This window comes from Cyrtonyx montezumae, unplaced genomic scaffold (assembly GCF_038088225.1).
Source record: "Cyrtonyx montezumae isolate F1298 unplaced genomic scaffold, pur_monq_1.0 scaffold_8, whole genome shotgun sequence".
Lineage (NCBI taxonomy): Eukaryota > Metazoa > Chordata > Aves > Galliformes > Odontophoridae > Cyrtonyx > Cyrtonyx montezumae.
In genome coordinates, this window is record NW_027072089.1 from 47,334,726 (window position 1) to 47,355,164 (window position 20,439).

The following is a 20,439-nucleotide window of genomic DNA, read 5'->3' on the forward strand; positions in this document are numbered from 1 at the left end:
CTTAATTCTAAACCTATCCTCTGGCTAGACCAGTAGGAATTTAGTAAAAATGCACTGTAATTTAAACAGAGGAATCTTTTCTACCAGGAAAAGGAAGAAATTGTATGGATAGATACTAAAATGTTAAGAAAAAAAAAAGAGAGAATAATTCCCCATTTTCACTGCTATATTTGGCTAATATATTATTTACATACGGCTTATATATACTGACATATTTGGATTATATATGTTTGCATTATTTGTGCTTCTTAAGTGCCCAGCATTTGTAGTTTTAACCTTGGAATTTATCACAAACTGACACTTCACAACATAAATCTCTGTAAGCAGATTTTCAAGCAGTATAGATCAGGTTAACAGAGTATACAATAGTGCTATTATACCTCTTTAAACTCATAAAAATTCCAACAGCCAAACTGGCAAAATGTCTGAGTTAGCTAAAATGTTGTTCGGTTACATGCACACACATTTAGACATGTGGTCCTTCTACCCCATTCGTTCTTTCAGACCAGAGTACTACAAGCAAAACACAGAATAGAGGCTTACTAACAAGTGCTAAATACAAGGCAGATGTTTGTAGAGATCAGCTGATTTGCAAGACTTCCTGGAGCCCTATATTTAAGTTCATTATGCTGACCAGAACCAATTATAAAGCACTTATAATACATATTCTTAAAAGAGTGCCAAGATTCACTAATATAGGTTATGAGATTCCCTGTGCAGGGAACACTCCTGTCTGTCTGCAGTTGCAGTTACAAAGGAGCAGTCTGTTCTTTGTGAACAACAACATTCATGCAGTGCACAGCAATTTACTTTGGACTTTTTTTTAACATTTCTGTTATGTTTTGATGTTACTGCATTTAGAAATGTTCCAGATAGTACCACTGGTTATACACATGCCAACCAATTGTCTGTACATCTCCAATTTTAGTGTATCATTTCAGTATGTGGCTGCCTCTATGAAATAAATTACACAAGTACCTTTAATAGAGTTTGCTAAAGAAAGAACAATCAACAGTGAAGCTGCACAACTCAAAATTCTTCTAATTATACTCAGTCCCTGAAACAATGCCAAGGCTAGTTTAGGAGTTCCAGCTGTGCCAAGCACTTCAACAGTTTTTACAGCTTTATCTCACAACCAGGTGTTCCTAACTCAGAAATTTGCCTTATTAAATGAAAAACCTGGCAGAACGTAGAACCTCTGTTGTACTTGTCTACAGAATAAAAGAACTACTAATACACAGATAATAGCCGCCATCAAATTACATGAAGGGAGAAAATCAAGAATTGTATAGTAGGAACATGTGGATAGAACGACGTGCTTTATCCCAACTTTAAAAAGCTTGCTATACTGGTATATGATGTAAAGATAGTGTTATTAAAGAAGAATAACAGATCATCTGATAGTGTGAAGGAGTTGAACTCTTTAACTGGGATTCAACTGTTTTCCTGTCACACTGAGTTCATACCGACAAACCAGAGGTGCAAAAACAAGACTACCTCTCCATGTTCCAGAGGAACTAGCCTGGAATAGTAAGAGGTGCAGATCACTTCATCATCTCTCTTGTAAGTTGGCGGACCAACTCTTGGTGTAATATTATAACGAGTTAAACACTCTGTGTCGCTAATTGCGTAGTACTGCCATGGTTTGAACTCTGTGCCATCTATGGAGCGTTCCAAAATCCAGTTTCCAGGTCGTGGAGCATTAGCAGATTTGATGATGACATAGGCAACTTGAAAGACCTAAAAAAAATGCAAGAGAAAAATGTTAACACTTCATTCGACTCTAAAAGACCACAAGAGGCCAATTTGATGCTCAAGTTAACTAAAATTTTAAAAGCAGTATATAATTTTCCAGGGAAAAATTTGCTAGATTGGCTCTAGATTTTGATCAAAGGCTAGATTAATATTTTATGATACTAATGGAAATATGTATCCAAACTCTGACATTACCAAAAAAACATTTGTAACATGACATTGTAATGTAATTTGCAATGTAACATTTGAGTGACTCAGAAAAGTACCAAGTGTATTCAAATTGTACTGTGTTAATGTGCAGGCTGATATATAGATATACATATATATACACCACTGATTTCAGGATTACTTTGGAATAACATTCCTTCTATTTAGCTTTTCTGAGCTACTGAAGACTTCAAAGTAGGTTCTTTTTTTTTTTTCTTTTTTCTTTTTTTTAAACAGCTGCAGACCAAACAACTCTTTGTTTCACATTTTAGCTGGGAGCTTAATCCTCTCAGTAAGAGCATTTCTGATAAGCTTTTTACATCCTATATTAAAAATCTGTGCATTCCACTTTCATTCTGTGTTATTTAACACTTGTAAAGTTATGTACAAAGAGTGCTGATAAAGGGCACAGACAAATCAGGTAAATGTGACAAATATAAGGATGATAACGTTATTTAAGTAGCTCTTAAGTATGGAATTTCTCAGCTATATGTGTGAGAGCTTTTCTTTTTTTTTTTTTTTTTTTTTGATCACTAATTAACAGCAGCTAAATAGCCTGCATTTGATTAACTTGACTAGCTACAGAATCAGCCACAAACATTGAAGGGCACTTACTCCAAGTCTATCTTCCTTCTTACCTAATGCATTCTCTCACAGAAGACTGTTGTTGCAAATTGATAAGAGCCCTCATAATAAATTAATGTTTTATGAGCACTGTGTTATCAATCCACATTTAGAAGAAAGTAAAATACCACATTGCTTAACCTTCTAAGAGGTCCATATTCTCACTAGAGTGGACTGCCTGGTTGGCTGGTATAATAACTCCTATCTGTGTGTGCAGTATTAATGCCATGTTGAGCTCTACTTCAGCCACAACCATCTATTTCAGGTGTTTTTAAATATAGGAGTTATATTCATTTTGTCAAATAAGGAAATAAACTCTCAGAGATAAGTACTAACTGCACTGTATGCGCAATTCAGGAGACTACTTCTGAAACAAAGCATTCTTTAAGTGACCAGATCTTTGCTTAGGAGGTTTGCAGACTTCAGAAGGAAAAGAAAATGGTGATACTTATCTTCAAATTCTAATTTTTTAGATATATTTCTTTAAAAAAAATCAAATTCAGATTTGATTGAAATCAGCCCTAACTTTAAATTTGATGTTCAGCTGGTCTGATTTTCATTTTATTTATTTATTTTTCCTCTCTGCTTGCTATCATCAACTAAACCGCTTCCCTACTTATTACACAGTTGGCTGAACAACAAATGCTCTACTTCTGATTACATGGAGATTTTTCAAGACCCATTATATTCTGCAGCTGATGTAGCTAGTTTTAAATCCAGTTTCAACCAGTAATAATGAGTTATCTTTCATCACAAACTAACTGCAAGCACTGCTGCAGAAATACCTTCACAAAAGAGTATGTAGGTTGCATTTATTTTAAATATTGAATTTCCTGGTGAGGGAGGGTAAGGGAAAAAGCCAGTTAAAGACAAAAGAATTTTTGAGCAACTCCTTGGGCTGTTCATTTTAATGTTGCATCATGTAAAGTCAATGGTTTGGTGTGTTTGTTTGTTCGTTTTTTCAAAAAGCCTGCAGCCATGTGTGATATTCAGGATTTCCAGAGACTGATTTTTCCTGCATGCCTGTGGTTCACCAAGAGCCGAAATGAAGATATTTGAAACCAGGAACCCCCAAAAAAAGCATTCATAAAACAAGGAATGGTTCTGCAAACAATGAGGTATGTGTAGTCAGCCTGTGTAAAAAACATTTTCTTGTTTTCTGTCTGAATTTTCTCAAGTTTCTTTCACACATAAACCACAAATTCCTAAAAGTACTTCCTAAGTAAATTTACAGGATATTGAATATCAACAGCATCAGAATAATTTGTCAGCCTCTGAAATTACATAGAACAATGGATATTGCATACATAAATGAAAAGATACTGCATGAGTGCTCCTGTAATCTAGAAGTCAGAATGCTACCTCTAAGTAGGTGTTATATTCTCAGAGATTATGTTCCCAAATGAGGAATTGAAGCTGGAAGAAGGGATTCAGGTGTCTCCAGTATTTGCATATTAATACATTCTAAGGAAGGTCAGCTCAGGGTTGAGACATCACATCCCATAGCCTCTGCGACCCAAAACAGATCTGAATCAGGAACTCCATGTAAAGCAAACTGACTTTCCAATGCCCTTAGTGCACTTCCTTTAAGATTTTTTACTTTAATGACTTCTCCACATCTGAACATCACCAAAGGCAGTTTCTTACCTCTCAGCCCATTCATTCACTGCCCATCAACCAGCCACATGATAAACTTGAGCCATGCAGCAAGAGCTAATGATTTGTATGCATTAATCTAACAATATAGCTTTCCCAGAACTCATTTCCTTATTGAGCTACAAGGGTAAAAAGGGCAAGCTAAAGCATGGTAGCAGATACCAAGTTGCCATAGATTAGAAGCATTATTTTACAGACATTTCAAACCTGACTGTAAAGATCAGCCAAATAAACTTGTACTTGAAGAGCCCCTTCTTCATAGCAACAATACCAACTTACCATATAACTTCTGCCTTACTTAGCCTTCCTAATGACCTTGTTTCCTTCAACTCACATCCCGCAATATCAAAAACTTTGATCTTGAAACAGATTTTTAAATGAATCTTACCCCCATTCATCAAGCAATTTGGCATTCGCTTTCCCTAAACACTCAGCCAGAAGTGGCCACACAGCAGATGCTAGCCAAATGTTCCCTTTTCCAAGTATATGTTCAGGGCTCTAAAACCTACATAGGTTCTGACAAGCACAATTTTCCCATTAATCATTTCAGAAAAAAACTCCCAATTATATTTTTCAGTTTACATTAGTGGAAAGAGCAGTAAGGGAAGATACTATCTTTTCATAACTAAGTATTTGAGGCCCAATCTGAAAAAGTGACAAGCTAAAGATTAGTTCCACCAGACTTTTTTTTTATTTAAATTCGGATATTTTTTTAACTTGTTAAGAACAGGGATATCAACTAGTACCAAACCAATAAATACATCTGATCGTATATCTGAAATACATAATTTCAAAATTCCGGAGTAATAGTAATTGTCAGTAACCTACTTATACCTCACTGAAATCATGTTGGTGTAATGCAAACCTCATAATACAATAGATCTCAAATAAACAAGCCTGAAGTAATGCAATGGTCCTGGCAGAATGGTTCTTCCTAACCTTATTAATTCAGCTTAATTTTTCCTACAGGATGAGTGCAGCAAGGAAATCTAAAAAACATCTAAGTGTGTTTTCCGAAATGTCATGACAAGCCCTGTGGTAAGAAGTGCTTATTACAGAGAACATTACTCTGCACATTAATTACAAAATCTTTTCTGCATACAAAGGTGGTTAAAAGGAAAACTTCATTTTCTCTGATTTTATTTTACTTTCTGAATCAAAAATATCTTAATTGAATCTGTGCCAACCCTCAAAAGACTGAAAGACTACAGGCAGGGATATTGAGTATCAACCTGGGATTAAGATCCCTTAAAAATCTCCTCAGTAAGAAATTCTGAGGCCTATCAATTGTCTGCTACATTTTGCTCTGAAAACTTTGTAATGCTAGAAGTGTAAACTAACCTACATCTTTTCTGTTTGGTTTTGAATCATTACGTGCAACCATTATTTCTGAATAAAAAATAAGTTAATTTTATTCAAGACTATTATAAGAAAGTATAAATGAGTACACTGTATACTCCAACAGCAGTTTTACAACAAGAAAAGTGCTTTAAAGAAACTTGCTCCATACAACAAATGAGTATTGGTCTACAGAAGACAAGAGTCAACTATACATGTCTTTATATCTGCAAAGGGTTTGTCCTTACACCTCTTGCCAAGTGATCTCAAGATCAAAGCTCTATAGAAATCATACTATAATATTATTTATTTTGTATTTTTTTAATACCAGAAAGTGCAAATTCCTTTTATATCAGTCTGAGTAGTAATCCTGTAATTTATAAAATATTCATGAGCTATGACTTAATCAGAAGTGGAGATGTTTTCACAGCATGATATTTGGGGTCTTGCTTCACAATTTAAGAACTTAGCAGTATACAGACCTCTGCCTTTCTGATATGTCTAGAACTAAACACTCTAAAGTACCTTTGAAAGTCTCATATAGAATAATACGAAGGAAAATGTTCTTAATGCTGTGATGGAGAAATATTTTACAATTGGCACAAGCACACTACTGAAATTTATAGTAGTCAGCATTTATATTAATTCATCATTATATTGCAAAGGAGCTGTCCAGAAGAGAAGTCAGGCAAAAATGCTGTTTCTGTCTTTAATTTCTGCTGTGGATTTTGTTTCTGTAGAATTGCCAGCACAGAAAGCATGAGATCATAAATGAAATCTTGGTATATTGTACATCGATACTATGCCTCATTCCTAAACTACTCTTTCCATAGGTCTGGATTTTTGCCATACATTTAATGGAAAGGGAAAAAAATAATAATAAGTAAATAAATAGAAAGAAGGAAAGACTGTCGTACATCTGGTTTCAGAAAGAGTGAAAGGCATGCCTCGATTTTATGATCCATGTGAGCTACAGAAATGTGACGGAGCCACTGGTTACCCTTTTAAAATGATTAGTATTAGTTATAACACAGAAATGCTTATGGAGAAAGATCAAAACAGCAATTTTGATCTCTATTTTATTAGCCAACCTCTTTTCTTAATGAGATTTCATCAATCTGCTCTTCAGTTCAGATGTTTTATAGAAAATATACTAAATGTAAGGTTGAAGGAGTATTCTCTGTTCCCTTCAACTTTGAGTGAAAAGACATACAATAGAGACAGGCTGTGGTCAGAATATATATACCTGGAATAAAATGGAGTATTTTTCACCAGGTAAGAGAATCCCTTTTATTCACTAGCTGAGGCTTTACTGCAGCCCTCACCAGCCTGATCACTGCGTTGTATATCTATGCAATCAATAAACAATCAATTCCTCTGATTGCTGCGACATCTACTAATTATTCAGAAATCATAAATAATAACCAGATTGTCATTCCTGACACTTAAAAAGGATGTTCACATATTACATATTCTGTCAAATGAACATTAAATACCATATTTACTTTCATACACTACTTGACAGATTTAATGCACAAAGTTTGAAATGTAAAAAAATACCAATGTTGAAGAATATCTTTGAGGGTTCTAGAAGAGTATTTTTACAAATTTTCTTGTGAATGAGTTAAGTAAACAGTTACTAAAATCACTAAGGCCTTTCATATACTTTTTTTCATGACATTTCACTAGTGCTGACTTGTTTAATGTAAGCACACCAAGTCAGCTCCAATAACTTATTGACTTCAAGCAGTCTTTATTAACCAAATCCTTTCTTGAAGAGCAGCAATTTACATTCAAGTTGCATAGCCCTACATGCCTTCTCTCTCTCAGGCTCCCTGAGGAAAACACAGAAGAAAGGCCCCTAGGGGGAAACATTTCAAATCAAATTAGTGAAATTGAGTGTGGGTCAGGAGAGGAAAGATATGTTTTTGGAGAAACATCAACAGGGCTAAGATTTAGAGAGCAGCTCAGCTGGTCTGTATCCAAAGCAAAAATGTTCTAGGAGGAAAAATTTATCACCCCCCTCCTTCATTCTCCCTTCCTGTTTGTCCGTTTAGAAACTAAAAACAAAATCAGCTATTCAAGGGAAGAAGCCCTATCCAAACCTTCTGTCACTGATAAAAGATCCTGTGACTATTTTCCTAATAGTTCTGCTTTCTTATTAATGAGGAAACTAGACACCTGATTAAATTTACCAGCTAGAAAGACAAATGCTTCCAGTTTTGCCATTAACTGCCAAATGCTGTTTGCTTCTTGAAAAATCTTTGATAATCTGGACCTCAAGCAACTTGTATGATATCAAAAGCAGGGAAAAAGAGTATCAGAGGACTACTGGTTGAAAGATAGCAAGGATAAACAGAGGAAGGTCATCGAGACAAAGGGAACACTAGTATCAATTCTCATCCACACATGTACAACCATTGCTCTACCATGAATTACAATAATCTGTGACTCATACACTTGAAAACACAGCCATTTCCACTACAGGCTGATGGGAATAAAATCTCTAAGATTTGCTCTTTGAAAGCAATTGAAAACAACAGAAAAACACATCTGATTTTAATCAGTTTGTTTATGTTTTAACTATCCAGCTTTAGCTATGTGCTATTAAATGGCTAACTACTAAATATCCTATTACCTAAATACTGGAAAGGTAAAATAAATTGCAGAGATTTATATCCCATATTCAATAAGTGACCCTTAGGTGAATGCTACTCACCTGCCTTAGATCCAAGGTGATGGTGACCCAGTGGTATTGCCTCCCATTCTGAATGCTGGGACTTTGCCACCAATTATTGGTACCATCGATTGCACTGGAAATTGGGTGCTGCTCTGTTTTAAAGTAAAAAGGAAAAAAAGAAAAAAAAAGAAAAAAAAAAAAGTAAACATACACCTGAAACTACTTTCTCTGACCCAGCACATTAATTTCATGCAGAGTATAATGTTTTTCTGCTATAAAGCACTGTACAGTGCTCAACAGGGATAGACTCAACATTTGTGCTTTCTGTAAGTCCACTGCCTAAAGGCAGCTTCATTCATGTAGTGGAGAGACTAAGACCAAAAAGTATTGGACCACAATGTGCTTTGTACTCATGAGGAGGAGTCAAGTGAACTTTCAATGAAAAAAAAATAAATAATAAACCATGAAACTTGCCTTTGGGATTGGCACTGTGGCGGTCACAAACTCGGCACTGGGCGTTGCGCAGTGGCCGCCCTGGGACATGCTCGACCAGTTTGCAGAACATCTCTGGTCCCTTCTCCCCACAGGTGGCATTGGTGGAGATGTGAGCATTGCTGGCCAGGTTCAAAATGGCAGGGAACAGACCTTGAAACAAATGACAATTATCAGTTGCAGTGTTAAGGCAAACAAAATACAGAAACAGTTACGAGACAGACCTCTGAATATGCAGGGCATCATAATTAGCTTCTAGCCTAGAGACACAGATGCAGAAAAATACAATGGAAACAGATTCTTTTGTGAAAAGATTATCATAGCAATCTGATACCAGCACATCAATCATCACGGTCCTGAGGCACTGCCAGGGAGGTTCCCCATGGCTGCTCTGCTCCTGGCAGAGGGAGTGGAATAGGTGCTGGGTGTCAGGCCCCGACGGACCCAGGGAGCCCAGTAGCCCTCCTGAGAAGAAGTATCTGACTTACAGAGATACTCTGAAGCATCTTCCAGATACTAAATCTTCTTACCACATTATGAAATGAGTAAAACCAAGCAGTAAACTGGCCTTCTCCCTGTGTGGAAAATGGCATTTAACCTGAGCTTCTCAGGGCAAAAACATCACCACCCTCAGCGACATGCTCCCCCTCTCCTGCATTTCAAGGGTTGTGTTTTAGACCTTTGCTCTGGGCTTTTCTGAAACCTGTGTAAATTATAAGAAAGATCTGACTTGCTGCTTATTATACACTTTGCTATACTTTCAAAACGTGCTGTTCTTGTGAGCAGGAGTAATTACAGTTTGCTGTTACTGGCTTAGGAGCTCTTCATACCTTCTAAAAGGAATGAACATTTACTTGAACTTGAAGGCCATGCATAAAATTAAAGGGATACATCAGGTGGCAGAAAGAAGTTAAGTAAACACAGTTTCTCAGCAACTTTGTAATCATTTTTCAGCCTTCTCTCTTTGAGCTAAAAAGCTGTTATTTCTGCATGGTTAGGTTTGCTTCCATAAGGACAACGCAGATATTCCATTTCTGCTGAGAAATAATTCAGAAAAGAAGAAAAAGTTTTGGAGAAAATAGACCCTTGTGTTGAAATCAAAGCTAGAGTCTTGGTACAGGGTATTAAGAGTGCTGCAAGAATTGCTACAGTTGCAATACGGATGGATCAAAAGCGCATTTCCAAAAGATTTTTGATATCTTTCTTCTGTTATAAGGAGTAAAAAGAGTCAGGCACATTAAGGCACATTTATGAAAAATTTTTTTTGAGTGTGTACACTAATTCTTTTTCTTCATTAACCTTCAACATATATTGCAAAATTGCAATATTTATATTTTTATCTTTTTCTAAGCCATTGATGTCAACAAGGCAGAAATTTATATTCCTTTGATTTAATGTGTCTTGATCTGTACAGTAATTGCATTACCCTGGAAAGAGCTGAAGAAAAGTTTTAGTGCTATTAAGATGCTGACCTCAGCCTCAGAAAACGTGGTTAAACTCTAAACTACTTTACTACAAGTATGAGTAATAAAGAGTGTGTTTTCAATTGTGCAGTGTTCAAAACTTAGCAGGAGGGAGATAGAGATTATATTTATTTATTTTTAATCCTTACTTCATTTAAGTTAAATCCAGACTGGGGCATACACCTTGTTCTCATTATACCTAAATCTAATGCAGATGAAGTCATGGAGGATATACTGCTGGTGAGGCTCTTCTTCCATTACCATGCATTCTGCACACTCACCTTCTGTTAACCACAGTGTTGGTGCAGTATTGTTCCAGATTTAACAGCTGTCGGTAAACAGAAAAGCAGCCCTTCATTTTCTTACTAGATAAGAAAGCTCACATTTGGAAGAAGGTATCTTCTTTTATGTTAATCCCAAACTATCTAAAATCTTTTGCACTCAGTATTCATTACTGTTCACATAGGCATCTATCAGCCAGCCTTCAAGAACTACCAATTAACTTTCCAGGTCATTCATTACCTTCACTCGCATTATACAGTAGCACTACCATTTGTTTCCAGGGTTATTTGTTACGGTGACATAATTTGCCTACAATAACCTTTAGTCAACAGATTTCTATCAAAGAAATAGCAAAGCTCTGAAGAAAAAGTGCTGATAGCAAGCACTGTCCTGGGTAAATTCCATTCCATAATCCCAAACTCGGATCAGGTTCACACACCGTAGCATTCACACCGGACTGAGCCCTTTTGTCTGCTTGTCATCAAGCATCTCACTGACATTTATCAAATTTACTGATTGATAATAAAATGAATACTGGTATGATGCCATTAAGATCTCATGGTGAGTTCTGAGTCTCACAGAGATAAGAAGAAAGGGCATTCCAATCCAATTGAACTGCACTGAGGTTTTGTCCCTGGATTGAAACAAAAAATGAGGTTATTAGCTTCATACTGGAATAAGCTACATCTCTTCAGATGTTAGCTGATTACATTATCCTCTGACTCTCTTTAATGCAATCAAATTTAACAGCAATTTGCAGCAGTGTGTCCACTTATCTCAGTAGAAACTGAGTAGCCCACAAGCTGATTTATAAAGGGCAAGTATCTGCAATAAACTAAATGGGAAAAAAAAGAGGCAAATTTGGAAGAAATTATTTGCATCTTTAAAGTACATTGTTCCTCTTTAGGTATCCAGAATTCTCTTAAGAAAAGTTTTAAGAAAATTACTGACTACTGACAACAATGACATCAAGACTCTTACATGCAACTCTGCCACAAAAATAAATAAATAAATAAATAATATATATATTTTTTTTAAAATACATCTTTACCTCTCTTAGGGAGAAGTAGGTATGATAAAGACAAATCACCACATAAGCAGTCACTTAGATAAGCCACTTACAGATAAATAAGTGACTGTCATACCCTGCTTTAAAATCCAAATAGCCATAACCCACATATAACTCTGACAGAAGATACCAAGTATCATTAAACTAAACTTTTGGCAAATTCTACTTGCATTCCTGAAGACATTGATATAACTTCTACAGTTTGCAATATGAAGTTTGGCACAAATGATTGATTGAATTGGATTTATTATACTTATTCCCACTAGAAAGAATGGGAAGTGCTATGTACAAAATCATCACTGCTTCACTACTGAGCTATCAAATTCCATTATCACATTAAGCAATCATAGCTTAAGAGGTTTTGAAAGAGCTTTGAGAGACATCAGTCTGGATGGCAACAATCTGTAGCATTCAGGTGCAGCTTCTCAGGTCACTAATCTATTCTGATTGAATATATTTCAACTGCTAAAATACTTTGTATCACATTTTGCAAAAAGGCACTTGTTATGTCAGCTTTTTAACAGTGAACTCTTCTCTGTTTTGGGAATTACCATCCACCATCTTGCAAGAAGCTGTCAGTCCCAAGATAGAATTTTTGAAGAAACTCATTTACTTCTGAGTGCTGGCCAACACTACATATGATGAAGTAAACTCTAAATTTTTCCCAGCTACTCAGCTGTCCCAATCCAGAGATTCGCACACTATCCAATGCCAGAGGATGAATGCTGTATAGATGCTAGTTTAACCTTGATACAGAATAACAATTGATTCATCAACTCAGCACAGACATGAAGGATGACTTTATTCAAGCAAGTTGCTCTTACTTGTAAGGACTTGGGCTTAAAGACATATTTGGCTAAAACAACAATAAAACTCAAAATCTAAGAGTCTCAGTGCATATTCTCAACATATCACTCAGAGCTATCCTACAGGGGGAGGGGTAAAAGCCCAAGCTCAGAGAAAATGGAGAGAAACTAATCCCTTAACAAGGTGGTATGCAATTTGGATATGGTAGCATTCGTCAAATTAGCACTATAAAATGTCTGCTTCTTAGAGAAGTGTCAAGGAAGAATCTAAAAGTTAGATGGATTGGATGTTGGTATAGCTCAGCAGACAGACCTTGTGGTGAAGGACATAATGCTATTATGGATATCCCCTGAAATTCAGGTAAAAAGCTTGTTCATAATAAAGTCAGTTGCAACGCATTTGAATGATGGTTGAATAAGTAGGTCATCAGCACACAGTATACCAGGGAAAAGAAGGACCTACCTTTTAGGTAGGTGAGATATTCAATATGTATTTATGTGCTTCTACGTGCCTGTCAACTCTAATCCTTCAGAATGAATACAACACTTGGAGCATGCAGCTTGTTGGGGTGGATCCAAAGCACTGATAGTTTGTACTCAGTCATTGTGGACTGAGATACACCATTGCCTATGGAAAAGGGACACGCAAGCAGGGCATCTATCCATCTCTCCATTGCAAAGGTTATGGCTGGTTTGCATTTCTTTGTATTTCTGCATTTCTTTGGGAAATATTCTACCTGAAACCTGGGTCTACAGAAGTTCTCTGCTGCAGTGATGAGTGCCATCATCCACCTTTCCTGCACTCTTAATTCTGTGTGGTTTTAAGTTTTCTTCACCACATTGATTTTCTTTCAGATTTAGGCTACTGAGCAGCCCTAATTTTTTCTGTACAAAGAATTTCAAGGATTTGGGGCATGTTTCCAGAGTTCAGAGTTTCCAGCAAATCCCAGCGGAGTTTACAGCCACTGTCTGTCTGCTGTACATCTAGATATGAATGAAACCTCAACTCCAGCCCTGACTGATGACTTTGTCACTCAGGAGATTAGTCCTTCATCGCTGTTCTGTTACAGGAGTAGAGGGAGTAGTTTTGTGCATTTTGCCAGAATCCATAGGTTGTCTGTTTTTGAATACATTTGCCCTTTGTAGATTCTCACAGTGTGATTGATAGGAAGGGTGAAACTGTACCTCTTCCATTTTTACAGATGGCATGTGGAGAAACTGAGAGATTCATAGAATAACAAGCTTCCTAGCAGAGCCATAGCTGATTTCATTAAATCCATTTCTTTAACACAGTTGTACAAACAGAAGGATACAGATGGGAGTTCTGCTTTACAAAGGCTTCACTATGCCAGCAAATATGTTCAAGGAGCATGATAGAGATAATATTACTTTTCATATCTTGATGAACATAGCAATGATGATGAATTATCTCATAGGAAGGCCACATATAAAACAGTTTCCTATTGAATTCAGAATACCTAATATGATATCAGATTAACTTGTCTGATAACCCCAGAAAACTGAATAACTAAGGGAGGTGATTATTTGGTTGTTGTTGTTTTGTTTTTTTTTTTTTAAGAAATCAGAATACCAAACTGATAGGAAATAAATGTAAAGATTATCTGAAGTCAAGAACAGAATCCAAAAGGTGATAATATTTTCTGTTGCATACACTGCTGAACAATGCAAAGAATACCAACTAGACTTCAGTGAGTAGCTTTGCTAAAACATTCAGTAAAGCAACAGTTTGATTTTTACTCTTTTTTCGTGCATGTGAGCTGAGGGTAATAAAGCAGTAATTTGTGAATAAAGTAAACGTGATCCAAAAAACATAAAGAGCTGATGTGTGTAGTAACAGTAGGCTTTTTATTGTATCACATCTTGGAAGCAGAAAGGAGGCTAATCTCATTTGCAAATTAATATTTTAAAAAATGTAAGGCAATCCTTTGTTCATGACAAGCAAACAATGTTTAAGTTTGTTCACTAGCAATAGATTCATCATTTACTGAAAACATTTGCAGAGGACACAGTAACAGTTGTTCAGAATAGTATGGTGCACTCCAGGAAATTGCAAAAGAGACAAAATGCAGTAAAATGTCACCAAATATTAGTGTATAAAGTATACAATCGTATTAGGCTACAGAAATTGAGCTCACATGTTTTATAACATTCTCTGCCACTTTTCAGTAGTAGTTTTGTTTTAGTTGTTCTATTTTATTCAAACTCTGGACTAGGTAAGTTTACTAAATAAACACCCTTGAACTACCACGCTTAGTTTCAGATTATTCTTGTGCTTAATAGATTTACCCTCATTTTACTTCACTAGCAAATGTCCCTAGCTTAACTTTTTCTATGTATCTATATCCGAATCCTATTCTGTAATCACAATGAGAATGTGGGCTGATTTCCCTAAAATAAATGGGCTTAAATTATCTGCTAGAATTAAGGCATAGAATTCATTCCTATAGAAATCTGTGGTGCAATACTCAACTTTCTTTATAATCCCTATTGTGGAGTTGCTGTGTTAAAACTGTGTTAGCTGCAGCAACAATCCATATGAACTTACACAACAGACTTCACAGGGCTAACAGCTTAGAAATCATTTGAAAAATTACAACTTGTTTTTCTGTAGTTATACCAAGAGCAGAATTTCTGCAAGCACAACACAAAATCTACGTGTGGCAACTAATGTGTACAGTTTTATTAATAGCACATCTACAGATATGAGTCTGATTATTAGACTCTTTCAGATTAAGCATAAATCCTCACTACCATGACAGACTACTGTCTCATAGAACTTGTTCTTTGTTTCCTCATGTTGTCGAGTAAAGCTGACGAATGAGTCAATTACAGAAAAACTACTCAGAGAGACTAAGTTCTGTAAAAATCACAGCATCATCAAGGTTGGAAAAGACCTCCAAGATCATCTGCTCCAGCTGTCAGCCCATCCCCACCATGCCCACTAACCCATTTCCCACAGTGCCACACCTCCATGATTCTTGAATACCTCCTGGAATGGTGACTCCACCACCTCTTTGGACAGCCTGTTCCAATGCCTCACCATTCTTTCTGAGAATAAGACTTTTTATGATATCTAGGCAATTTTTTTTTGTATAATCCATTCAATTTTGAATGGAACAGCATAGTAGATTTGCCTGGTCTGTTCTCAAGAACTCCCAGCTGGGGATATTGCTCAATATGAGTGCTTCATCACTTGAAACGTTACCAATTTTTAGTCATCATTGTTCCATTCATGATCTGTCATGATCTTGATTACAGCTTTTGATTACCTGAGAGGCTGTTATCACACCCACTTTTTTTCCAAACTAAAGAAACAATTCTTTAGTCTTTCCACAGCCAATTTTCTAAACCTCTCATCCTTCTGAATTCTTGTCAGTTTGCATTTCTCCAATACTTACTCCTCAAACTACATCAGCACCAACTAGCGCAGAAAAATTTCTTAAATTCTGGACAGTTTTGTTAACGTATCCCAGAATAAGGTTTGTTTTCTTCGCGAAGCACTACAGATGAGTTTGCATTGCTAAAGTAAATAAAGATCCTTTTCTGTTCTACTTCTGCCTACCCAGTCATGAAAGAGAAGTATACTCCACAGAGACTTGATATCAGATTATCTGTAAAACAGCTCACTTTCACAGCTTTTTGCTGAATGCTCATAAACCTTTGATTTAAGAAAAACCTGCTAATCATTTTGTACCTCTCATTCTATAAGCCTTTTGCAAATCACAATTCAACTAAACAGACACTAGAAGAGGTTAATATAACCAGAAACATTTTATTTGAATCCCACAGATTTTCAGAGAACTGAAGACCAGATTGTGTCCATTCCTGAGTCCAGATAGGCAAGAGCTTCTCTGCCAAACATTTTCTGCTGTGGCTCATGTGCATCCAGCATTATAAACAAGAGCCTTATTTCACTATAAGCAAAGGAATTTAACTCCTGTGGCCTGCCCTGGGCTACATGATGAGCTAATTATCAATCAGTGATGGAATCCAGTATTGGAAAAAAGTAAAACACAGAATATTTCTTCTGTCCATCTGTGTCTTTTAAGTATAGAATTTTTTGCATCATGTTAACTTATCAAGAATCTGCCCAGAAGTTGTCCCAGTATTCACACCAAAGTGAAAAAGCAGGCTGACAAGGAACAGACTTGCTAGACCATAAAATTAGTTAGTTCTTGCTCACCAAAACCTCACTGCTAACCTTTTTTCCAGCTTTTACAACAACTATCTTAATAGATAACAGCTCATCCAGTGCTTCTTTCCCATAACTCATTTTCAACCTGAAGCAAGTCTTCCTTGTAAGTGAAAATCATGTCTGGGTTTGACCCTAATTAAACTTGCATGCATAAATCTGCAGTGTTAAGTTTCACACTCAGTAAAATAAAATGGAAGTTATGACCCAAGCTCTCCTGTGATTTTAAATTTATAGTTATTACTTGTAAATTCTAAAGGGTCTGAGACTGAAAAATAAATTGAAAAATGTAGTAGACCTAGTCATTTCTGTATGGTGACCCAGTATCACAACTTAAAGTGTCACTGCATCATTATTTTCTATTACACTCACTGGGATTAAGCATACCTTCGTCTGCTGGTATGCTCTAACAAAACTAAGCTGAGTGATGCAGCTGACACAGTAGAAGGGAAGAACACCATCTAGAGAGACCCGGACATGCTTGAACAGTAGGCACTCAGGAATCTAATGAGGTTTATCAAGACCAAATGCAAAGCATTGCACTTGGATCAAAGCAGTCCCAGATAACAGTACAGACTGGGAGAAGAACTCACTGAGAGCAGTTCAGAAGGCTGCCAGTATTCTGCATCAAAAGAGAGGTAGCCAGCAGAGAGGAAAGGGATTGTTCCTCTGTACTTTGCTCTTGTGAGGCCCCATCTGGAGTGCTGCATCCAAGCCTGGGGCCCACAGTACAGAAAGGATGTGGAGCTGCTGGAACCAGTCCAGAGAAGGGCAACAAAGATGATCAATCAGTTGAAGCACCTCTCCCATGAAGCAAAGTTGAAGGTTTGGGACTTGTTTAGCTTGGAGAAGAGAAGGCTCTGGGGAGACCCTACTGAGGCCTTCCAGTAGTTGAAAGGAGCTTACAAGCAGGAAAGGGACCAACATTTTACAGGGTCTGATAGTGATAGGAAAAGGGGGAATGGCTTTGAACTAGAAGAGGGGAGATAAAGGTTAAATATTAGGAACTATTTTTTACTCAGAGTAAAAAGGCCAGATTGGACAGTGCCCCGAACAGCCTGATCTAGTGGTTGGCAACCCCTGCTGCTCATGGCAGAGGGGTGGAACTAGATAATCTTTAAGGTCCCCTCCAACCTAAGCCACTCTATGATTTTTCCCATATGAACATAAAGGAAGATCCCTCAAGGCTGATGGCATCTCCATGTGACCACAAACCAAGCCTTACCAGAAAGCAGTAGCACTAGAGGGTGAGTGTGAAACATATTTTTCACTTAGTTGATTGAAGCATGTCAGCACCCATCATATGTAAAAATTAAATGATGCTTTTTTTCCTTTCCTAAGATATATGCAAACCCTTAATATCACAGTGTACAACTGTATTAGATGAAGTTAAACATTTATTTAAAGTGGACATTTTCCATTAATTGAAAAGCTATTTCAAGTTAAAGAGTTTTTGGCACCTCAGCACTACCAGCTTCCCTGTTTTACAAATCCATGTGCTTTTCTCAGACACGGGAGTAAAATATTTTCTTTCAAACAAGCACAAAACCATTACAGAAGCACATACAGCCCTGTATTACTGCCAAGTCTTCCTGGGTGGAAGGGAGGCCTTCTCCCCAGCTTGCTGGAATGTGGATGATTTGCAACTAGTGCAGCACATAAAACATGCAAAATTTGAAAATTTTGTCAGCAGAGACAATAGAATGGTCCTCCCATATTTAAATGATTAATTGGGAAATATCCTCTATAGGTTTTAGGGTGTTGTTTTTTTTTTTTCCAGTCATAACTGCTTAATGTACTATAGAGGAGGTGTTCTACTTTTTGAAAAAAAAGAAAAATGTACCCTACTATATTTTTGTCTAGGCATTTTATTCCAGAAAATAAAGTAAAACTGTAAATTACCTTCCTTTGCTTACTTTAAGTTGCTAGTCTCAACACAGAGGTTAACAAATGCATGGGACACCTCTTGCATCTCTGTACTTTGAAAACTAAAAAGTCACCTATGGCACATTTTCAATGCTTTAAACCCTTACACTTTCAAACCCTCTTTATTTTAAAGTAAATATATTCATGAAAATCAAAGATATCTGTGTCACATGATAAATTCTTGAAAGAATAATTTCAAGGACACAAAATCACAAAAAAAAAACGTAGCTACAAGAAGTTCCTTTCCATATTACTATTAATGCTCAGTAAGCCAGCCATCCACATGGAATTTTAATCAAGTGTCCTAGAAGTATTTTGCCTTTGGCTTGAAAACAAAAATGATGGATGCACTTCAGCCCAAAGGGCTGCTCTGATATAACCCAACAGCAGCTCAGCACCACACAACCCTTCACTCACTGCCCCCAGATGGGATGAGAGAGAGAACTGGACACAAAATAGAACTCATGGGTTGAGATAAAAGCTATTTCCTAAGACACCAGAGGAAAATGGAAACAAAAAGACACCGATAAAAATTGCTGAAATAGCATTATTCATCACTCACCAACTGATGCACAGCAGCCTCTGAGCAGCAACCAGCACCCATCCAACTGCCCACAGCTTTATATCTTTCCATGGGCTGTCACATGGCATTGCAGTAAACTCCCTCCCCAGCCTAATTCAGGCACCTGTCCTAGCTCTGCTTCATACCAACATGGTGGTGGCTCTTCCCAGCCAGCAGCCTGGCCCCAGTTGTGCTCCTATCCTTCAGCAGCAGCAACAAAACATTAGTGCACAGCGCACTATCAATACTGTTTGGGCTGAAACCATATATACACTTTTTTTAAAGGAAATTCCAACAGCCTGAAGACCAGTATTGAGAACTGAATCTTTTAATTTATAATTCACCAATGCTACTGTGAGACTCCTGCACATTTTGTATTCTATCCTGAAACACCCCAAATATTTTTATTGATTTACTATGGGAAAAGAAGCAATTATTTAGGCAGAGATGCAGAGTATGAAGTACTTGTTTCTCACTGTTCTCAAGAACAGAGGAAATTAGAAAAGACGGTAAGTAGCATCAGTTGGTACTACATCATAAATAGAAGGATATTTCTACACTGGAGCAAATATCTCAACCTTTTCCATGCCACCACACCACTGAGCAGCCCCTTCTTATCCCCTTTCCCTATTACCACACCAAGAGTTTCAGCCTGCCAGACTGCACAAAACCTGAATTTCTCAGTGTCCACTATAAACTGTGGGAGCAATAGCAGATCCCGTCAACAAGAAGCTGCAATAAAAAGTTTCTAAGTCAGAATACGCATATCACTGGAGCATCACTGTGGCAACCTGTGATCTATGCCAAGACATGCTGAATTCAGTTATCCACCAGCAGTCATTGTCTGCACCTATTGCTTGGGGCAGAACGGCTGGAAAGCTGAACAGAGGAAAAAGGATCTGGGAGAGTGTTAGCTGACATCCAGCTGACCAGGAACCAGCAGCGTGCCCAGGTGGCTAAGAAGGCCAGGGGCAATTGACCAGAGACTTGCCTCAGAAATACTGCTGTCAGAAGAACCAGAGAAGGCATCATCCCACTCTATTTGGAACTGGTGAGGCTGCATCTTGAGTTCTGTGTTCAATTTTGGCCCCTCACTGTAAGAAAGATACTGAGGCCCTGGAGCATGTCCAGAGAATGGCAGCAAAACTGGTGAGGGGTTCAGTGCACAAGTCTTAAGGAGAACAGCTGAGGAAACTGGGAGTGTTCAGTCTGGAAATTTGAGACCTAATAAGGTCTTTCAACTACTGTCTACAACTACCTGAAAGGAGGTTGTGTTGCAGTGTGGATGGGCTTCCTTGCCCAGGTAATAGCAATAGGATGAGTGGTAACAGCCTTAAGATGCACAAGGAAAGGTTGAGGTTAGATA

The 20,439-nt window shown here is 37.2% G+C and overlaps 1 protein-coding gene across 1 annotated transcript in view; it reads right to left on the minus strand.

The window, feature by feature from the left end:
* LAMA1 (laminin subunit alpha 1) overlaps positions 1 to 20,439 on the minus strand; it is a 101,569-nt gene that overhangs the window by 73,567 nt on the left and 7,563 nt on the right. The window contains exons 2-4 of the mRNA XM_065752656.1: positions 8,735 to 8,905; positions 8,300 to 8,412; positions 1,498 to 1,740 (exon numbers count right to left, since the gene is read on the minus strand). Of these exons, the coding sequence (XP_065608728.1) occupies positions 1,498 to 1,740; positions 8,300 to 8,412; positions 8,735 to 8,905 (527 nt within the window). The remainder of the gene's footprint in view (positions 1 to 1,497; positions 1,741 to 8,299; positions 8,413 to 8,734; positions 8,906 to 20,439) is intronic.